The following is an 8,106-nucleotide window of genomic DNA, read 5'->3' as shown; positions in this document are numbered from 1 at the left end:
CCTGGGCGCCCGCGATGTCGGCAGCCGAAGCCGATCTGTTGCTCGGTTCTCGGCTGCTGCTGTCACCATCCTCGGCAAGGGAATCAGGAAGTGAAGCCTTGAACTTTCTGGTTCCGTACTGCGCATGTGGGAGTCGCGCTGCACTTCCTCACTCGTCCCTGCTGTCTTCTGGGACCTGTGTCTCTCCCAGAAGACAGCGGGGGAGAACAGAATAGGCGCAGGAATTGGCGTAGATCACCGCGAAAGAAAGAAATTGTCCAAAACGGTCTCCTGACATTATTTTTACCTTTTCCTGCGGCCTGCCAGGTCGCATGCTCAGATAACCCATTTTTTTATATTGCGGGGGGAGGGACGATTTCCTTTAGAAATGAAATTTTGCTGTGGTACTGTTATGAACATGGGAAAGATGTTCTACTTTACATGCATACTAAGGATACCCCTCAGGCACAATATTGAAAGGAACATATCATTTTTTATTGTTTCACTTTAAGCATTATTAAAATCACTGCTCCTGAAAAAACTGCATTGATACATGTCCCCTGGAGCAGGACCCGGATCCCCAAACTTTTTTTGATGTAAAGGGAACCAAGGGCACTACAGTGTGTGGTGGGGGTTGTGATGAGAAATGGACAGAGGAAAAAGCTTTGGGGGAAGCAGAGGCAGAGTACACTGCTATTGGGGGGGGGGGGGGGTGTGGTGGTAGGACACTACAATGAGGGAGGGGGTTTATGTGAAGGGGGGCAGATGACACTACTGTGGGGGGGTGATGTGAAGGGGGACATAGTACATTACTGTGAGCGGGGGGCTAATGGGGAGTAAATGACACTACTGTGGGGGGGGGGTGATATGAAGGGGCAAATTACACTACTGTGGGGGGTGATGTGAAGGGGAGCAGATGACACTACTGTGGAGGGGATGATGTGGAGGGAGGGTGATGTGAAGAGGGGCAGATGACACTACTGTTGGGCATACCCCCCAACCGTCCCGGATTCCGCGGGATCCTCCCGGAATTCTAACTGTGTCCCGGGGGCCCCGCGGGCTAGACAAGATTCCCGCAAAACAGGGCCCCGGGCGCGACATTACGGGGGCCTCCATGTTTGATTTTCCCCGCCATGTTTTGGTGTCCGTAGCCTGGCCTGTGATTGGGCGTATTGGCGTCATGTGCGTCGTGGGGCTGGCCTGTCTGCGAACGTCTAGAATGCCCGCCTCCGCACATGACAGCTATACGCCCAATCACAGTGCGGGAAATACTACGGACCATGGTGGTGGTGGTGGAAGGGAGTGCGGCAGGTGGATGGCGCTGGCAGGGATTCAGAACAGGTAGGAGACCCCCTTCCCGCGCAACAGCTCTGATCCCCGCGCCCCCCGCTCAACAACTCTGATACCCACCCCCCCCCCCGGTTAACAACTTTGGATCCCCGCCCCCCCCCGCTCAACAACTTGAATCCCCCCCCCCCACTCAACACAAGATGTCCCGCATGGGACTTATTAAATGTTGGGAGGTATGCTGTTGGGGGTGATGTGAAGAGGGGCAGATGACACTACTGTTGGGGGTGATGTGAAGGGGGCATTTGTTCTTCATGGTGTCTTTCTATTGGGAGCCAGGCTGGGGTAGAAAGGGGTTAGATAATGGCCAGGAAAATAGGTGGGCTCCCTTACAGTGTCCAATGAAGTTATGAGTAAGTGGTTTCAATACAGGAGAGGAGCCGGTACAACTGTGCAAGGGATGGCAGAAGTTCAGCGTTAATTTTTGTTACCCCCCCCCCCCTTTTTTTTTTTCTTGCCTCATCTTCAGGCCTCCACACCGGTGTTTGGTGGTATTCTTTCTCTGATTAATGACCAGCGTTTAAAGCGAGGGAAATCGCCCCTGGGATTCCTAAACCCGGCGTTGTATAAGCTACAAGGGAACGGAACGCTGGCGCTGTTTGACGTAAGTAACGCCCATTGGTGTATGTTATGGGTAGGCTAACTTTGACCCTCTCGATTTTTTCGTATTCCGATCGTTTCGTATTTTGGTTACCGTTTTATTTTCGTACATGCGGGATGGTTCGTTATTCTGTTTAATTCATGTTCGTTACTTGTTAGACAATAATTTTCGTGAATTTTCGTCATTTTGTACTTTCGTAAATATATCGCGGGATTCGCGGCACTTTCAACACGCGGCTCATCCATATTGACTATTGTTAAGCCCCATACACTTGGTCAGACTTTTTTAACAACAAACATAAAAACGATCGTTTTACCGAACGTTCGTTCGTTTTTAAACTCCATCAGAAAACCATTTTTGGGTTCAAAAGTCTGGCCAACTGATCTCCCTTCAGACGAAAATCCACAGAAAAGTTTATTTGGCTTTACTGTACTACTGTACTCAGCACAAAAGAGAAGCTGCTTTACTAACTAACTACACTCACTGCCCATTCAAAAAAACGAAAATGACATCTATAACAAAAGATTTGCATTCTGTATTTTGAAACCAAATTACGAACAGAAAAAAGGAATACAGAATACAAATCTTTTGTTATATGTCGTCATATGAACATACAAACAGAAAAAGGATTCAAACAAAATACAGAATGAAAATCTTTTGTTAGATGTCATATGAACATACGACTGAAAATCAAAATACGAACAGAACAAGGATTCAAACAAAATACAGAATGCAAGTCTTTTGTTATAGATGTCATATTCGTTCTTTTGCCGTTTTCGTTTTGTCGTATTTTCGTCGGATCGTTCGTTCGTATTTGCGGTTGTTCGTTTTGCGACTCATTCGTAATCCCGTCGTTTTCGTATTTTGGTGCTTAAATTTTTTCGTATGTACACATTATTCTGCGGGTACGAAAATGAACATTTTCGTACGAAAATAAAATTCGTACGAACGGGAATGCACATATCTAATTTCTTGCTCTGTCTCCCCCGCAGGTCACGGAGGGCTGTCACGTCGGTTGTTTCGATGACCTTGTTCTAGGACAAGGATTTTGTGCAGGTCCAAGCTGGGACCCGGTAACAGGATGGGGAACCCCAAACTACCCTGAATTGCTGAAATCTTTGCTGTAGTACCGCCGCTCCCTTGTAGTGACTGTCAGTTACAAATGGGAAGCTGTCTCTTCTAAAGACTCTGCACTTTGTCAAGTCTCTGAAATCACGATGGACAATTTTATGATGAATGTGTGTTTGTTGTATTGTCTTCTATTGCAATTTGAAGTGTCCTGCGATGATGTTCTTTCACCATGGCCAGTTGTACAGCACTGAAACAATCTAATTTTTGCTCTGACCAGGTTGACGAACTATGGCCCGGATTCACATACATCGGCGCATATATATGCCGCTGTAGCCTATCTCTTTTACGCTACGCCGACGCAACGCAGAGAGGCAAGCATGGAATTCACAAAGGAAATGCTCCCAACGTTGCGCCGGCGTAACGTAAATTCGTAGGCATAAGCCAGCCTAATTCAAAGTAGGTGGAAGTGGGCGTGATCCATTTAATGAAGCGTGACCCCATGCAAATGATGGGCCGAACGAACGTCTCGTGGACGCATCCCAGTGCGCATGCTTAGAATCACGTCAAATACTCCCTAAGATACGTTGAATCACTGCCTACGACGTGAACGTAACCTACGCCCAGCCCTATTCACGTACTACGTAAATAACGACGGCTGTGTTCCCTGGTGTAGCCATTTGCATTGATGCAGCTGACTTACACCTGCTTTATGAGTCGTAACTTTACGCCGGACGTACGACTTGCGTAAACCACGTATATTAATGCACCGGGCGCAAGTACATTCGTGAATCGGCGTATCTCACTTATTTGCATATTCGATTCGTAAATAAATGGGAGCGCCCCTTGCGGCCAGCGTAAATATGCGCCCACGATACGACGGCGTAGGAAACTTACGTCGGTCGGATGAAGCCTATTTACAGGCGTATCTTGCTTTCAAAGTCAGGCGCATAGATACGACGGCGCATATGTGCACTTACGCGGTGTATCTCGAGATACGTTGGCGTAAGTGCTACGTGAATCCGGGCCTATGTGTGGAGGTGGTGGACTGGTACTGTGTGTATTTTATAGACCAGGGATTGGTAATCCAAAGTCTGGGTCCAAGGTGGGCAAATAATGTTACTTTTAGTGGGCATCCTTACAGGCCCAGACTGATGCACCAGAGGATCCTTCAATGGGCCCCTGCCCCCTATAAATACACCAATAGGCTGTAATTGACAGCTCCGTAAGCTGTCAGCTATAAAGCCTGACCTTCCCCTCTGTGTCCTGCAGTCTACCTACCTCCATGGCTGATCACAGATCTAATGTCACTAAAGTTCAGATGCCAGCCCTCTTCTCAATATGATTGCAGACTTGGCTGTGGATGTATTGTGAAGAAACCTACTCCCCCTATCCACCTTTTCCCACTAGTGGAACTGTTAGCTGCAGCAAGTGATCTGAAGTGTGAAGGGAAAAGAATTGGGGCAGATCTGAGGTCTAAAGGTGCAGGAATCGGGGCTGATCTAGGGACCTGATGGTGCAAGAATTGGGGTTGACCTGGGGTGTAATGGTGCAGGAATTGGGGATGATCTGAGGTCTGTGGGTGCAAGAATTGGGGTCGATATGATGTCCAAAGGTTCAGGTATCAGGACGGGTTGGGGGTCTGAAGGTGCAGCAATCTGGGCTGATCAGAGTTCTTAAGGTGCAAGATTTGGGGTTATCTGAGGTGGAAAGGTGTAGAAACTGGGGAGGATCTGAGGTGGGAAAGTGCAGAATGGAGGTTTGTGGGTGCAGTCATCGGGGGGCGATCAGAGTTCTGAAGGTGCAGGAATCGGGGGGGCCGATCAGAGTTCTGAAGGTGCAGTCATCGGGGGCCGATCAGAGTTCTGAAGGTGCAGGAATCGGGGGGCCGATCAGAGTTCTGAAGGTGCAGCAATCGGGGGCCGATCAGAGTTCTGAAGGTGCAGCAATCGGGGGCCGATCAGAGTTCTGAAGGTGCAGGAATCGGGGGGGCCGATCAGAGTTCTGAAGGTTGCAGGAATCGGGGGGCGATCAGAGTTCTGAAGGTTGCAGGAATCGGGGGCCGATCAGAGTTCTGAAGGTTGCAGGAATCGGGGACCGATCAGAGTTCTGAAGGTGCAGGAATCGGGGGCCGACCAGAGTTCTGAAGGTGCAGGAATCGGGGGGGCGATCAGAGTTCTGAAGGTTGCAGGAATCGGGGGGCGATCAGAGTTCTGAAGGTGCAGGAATCGGGGGCCGATCAGAGTTCTGAAGGTTGCAGGAATCGGGGGGCGATCAGAGTTCTGAAGGTGCAGCAATCGGGGGGCCGATCAGAATTCTGAAGGTGCAGGAATCGGGGGCCGATCAGAGTTCTGAAGGTGCAGGAATCGGGGGCCGATCAGAGTTCTGAAGGTTGCAGGAATCGGGGGCCGATCAGAGTTCTGAAGGTGCAGGAATCGGGGGCCAATCAGAGTTCTGAAGGTTGCAGGAATCGGGGGCCGATCAGAGTTCTGAAGGTGCAGGAATCGGGGGCCGATCAGAGTTCTGAAGGTTGCAGGAATCGGGGGCCGATCAGAGTTCTGAAGGTGCAGGAATCGGGGGCCGATCAGAGTTCTGAAGGTTGCAGGAATCGGGGGGGCCGATCAGAGTTCTGAAGGTTGCAGGAATCGGGGGGGCCGATCAGAGTTCTGAAGGTTGCAGGAATCGGGGGGGCCGATCAGAGTTCTGAAGGTTGCAGGAATCGGGGGGGGGCCGATCAGAGTTCTGAAGGTTGCAGGAATCGGGGGGGCCGATCAGAGTTCTGAAGGTTGCAGGAATCGGGGGCCGATCAGAGTTCTGAAGGTTGCAGGAATCGGGGGCCGATCAGAGTTCTGAAGGTGCAGGAATCGGGGGCCGATCAGAGTTCTGAAGGTGCAGGAATCGGGGGCCGATCAGAGTTCTGAAGGTGCAGGAATCGGGGGGGCCGATCAGAGTTCTGAAGGTTGCAGGAATCGGGGGCCGATCAGAGTTCTGAAGGTTGCAGGAATCGGGGGGCCGATCAGAGTTCTGAAGGTGCAGGAATCGGGGGGCCGATCAGAGTTCTGAAGGTGCAGGAATCGGGGGGCCGATCAGAGTTCTGAAGGTGCAGGAATCGGGGGCCGATCAGAGTTCTGAAGGTTGCAGGAATCGGGGGCCGATCAGAGTTCTGAAGGTGCAGGAATCGGGGGCCGATCAGAGTTCTGAAGGTTGCAGGAATCGGGGGCCGATCAGAGTTCTGAAGGTTGCAGGAATCGGGGGCCGATCAGAGTTCTGAAGGTTGCAGGAATCGGGGGCCGATCAGAGTTCGAAAGGTTGCAGGAATCGGGGGCCGATCAGAGTTCTGAAGGTGCAGGAATCGGGGGCCGATCAGAGTTCTGAAGGTTGCAGGAATCGGGGGCCGATCAGAGTTCTGAAGGTGCAGGAATCGGGGGCTGATCAGAGTTTTGAAGGTGCAGGAATCGGGGGCCGATCAGAGTTCTGAAGGTGCAGGAATCGGGGGCTGATCAGAGTTCTGAAGGTGCAGGAATCGGGGGCCGATCAGAGTTCTGAAGGTGCAGGAATCGGGGGCCGATCAGAGTTCTGAAGGTTGCAGGAATCGGGGGGGCCGATCAGAGTTCTGAAGGTGCAGGAATCGGGGGGGCCGATCAGAGTTCTGAAGGTTGCAGGAATCGGGGGCCGATCAGAGTTCTGAAGGTTGCAGGAATCGGGGGGCCGATCAGAGTTCTGAAGGTTGCAGGAATCGGGGGGCCGATCAGAGTTCTGAAGGTGCAGGAATCGGGGGCCGATCAGAGTTCTGAAGGTGCAGGAATCGGGGGCCGATCAGAGTTCTGAAGGTTGCAGGAATCGGGGGGCCGATCAGAGTTCTGAAGGTGCAGGAATCGGGGGGGCCGATCAGAGTTCTGAAGGTTGCAGGAATCGGGGGCCGATCAGAGTTCTGAAGGTTGCAGGAATCGGGGGGCCGATCAGAGTTCTGAAGGTTGCAGGAATCGGGGGGCCGATCAGAGTTCTGAAGGTGCAGGAATCGGGGGGGCCGATCAGAGTTCTGAAGGTGCAGGAATCGGGGGGCCGATCAGAGTTCTGAAGGTGCAGGAATCGGGGGCCGATCAGAGTTCTGAAGGTTGCAGGAATCGGGGGCCGATCAGAGTTCTGAAGGTGCAGGAATGGGGGGGCAGCGGCAATCGGAGTTCTGAAGGTGCAAGAATCGGGGGGGTGGCAGAGTTCTGAAGGTGCGAGAATCGGGGGGGGCAGAGTTCTGAAGGTGCGAGAATCGGGGGGGGGGGGCAGAGTTCTGAAGGTGCGAGAATCGGGGGGTGGCAGAGTTCTGAAGGTGCGAGAATCGGGGGGGGCAGAGTTCTGAAGGTGCAAGAATCGGGGGGGGGGGGGCAGAGTTCTGAAGGTGCAAGAATCAGGGGGGGGCAGCAATCAGAGTTCTGAGGGTGCAGGAATCGGGGGGCTGGTCTGAAATGTGAAGGTGCAGAAAGTGGGGCTGATTGGAGGCCTACAATATGCTATTATTCACTGGCATGTCAGTTGCCTAATACATATAAACTGACACCTAATGATTGCCGACCCCTGATCTAGACTATATTGCCTACTCTTGCTCCTGGACACCTTTTTGTTCCTATGAATTGACCCTTCCTGAGATATCTAGGCCCAAGTAACACATTGATAAGTGGATACTTAAACCAATAACCCTCCTGTTAACCTATTCCTTCCCATTATTTATCTCAGGGAACCGATGCACAATGTGCTGCCTTTACTGTGACTATGCCGGGGACATGCCCGGACACAGAGTCATCTCAGGGAGTATAAAGTATAATTTAGATGATATAGAAGTCCAAAGTCAAGTGCAATTAAAGTTCAAACAATGGGAAAACCACCCTTCATCCATCTCACCACTACAACAAATGTAATCTGTGTAGGGAAAGAATATTGGGGTGTCTGTACCCCAGACTTATTTCCTGACTACCGGTTCCCACCCAACTGAGAACGCACAGGGAGGAGCTATGAAACTTCTTATTTATGGAGAAGACGGGCAAATCATCAGATGGCCGTAAGAAGAAACGCGAGGAACTCTGGGCACACGGGGGGGAGGAGTCAAGAATACATTTTGT

General features: G+C 51.3%; 1 protein-coding gene and 1 long non-coding RNA gene across 2 annotated transcripts in view; both read left to right on the top strand.

Annotated features, from left to right (window-relative positions):
- TPP1 (tripeptidyl peptidase 1) overlaps window positions 1–3,271 on the top strand; it is a 75,523-nt gene extending 72,252 nt beyond the window's left edge. Inside the window, exons 12-13 of the mRNA XM_040339916.1 lie at window positions 1,796–1,930; window positions 2,920–3,271. Of these exons, the coding sequence (XP_040195850.1) occupies window positions 1,796–1,930; window positions 2,920–3,054 (270 nt within the window). The 3' untranslated portion in view covers window positions 3,055–3,271. The remainder of the gene's footprint in view (window positions 1–1,795; window positions 1,931–2,919) is intronic.
- Window positions 3,272–5,174: 1,903 nt separating this feature from the next.
- Window positions 5,175–5,575, top strand: LOC120928862. Its single transcript, XR_005747319.1, has 2 exons — window positions 5,175–5,248; window positions 5,319–5,575. It is a non-coding gene; the product is annotated as an uncharacterized LOC120928862 (long non-coding RNA).
- The last annotated feature ends 2,531 nt before the right edge of the window (window positions 5,576–8,106 follow it).

Source organism: Rana temporaria, chromosome 2 (assembly GCF_905171775.1).
Source record: "Rana temporaria chromosome 2, aRanTem1.1, whole genome shotgun sequence".
NCBI lineage: Eukaryota > Metazoa > Chordata > Amphibia > Anura > Ranidae > Rana > Rana temporaria.
The sequence above is the reverse complement of the archived record's forward strand: the minus strand, read 5'-3'. Positions and strand labels throughout refer to the sequence as shown.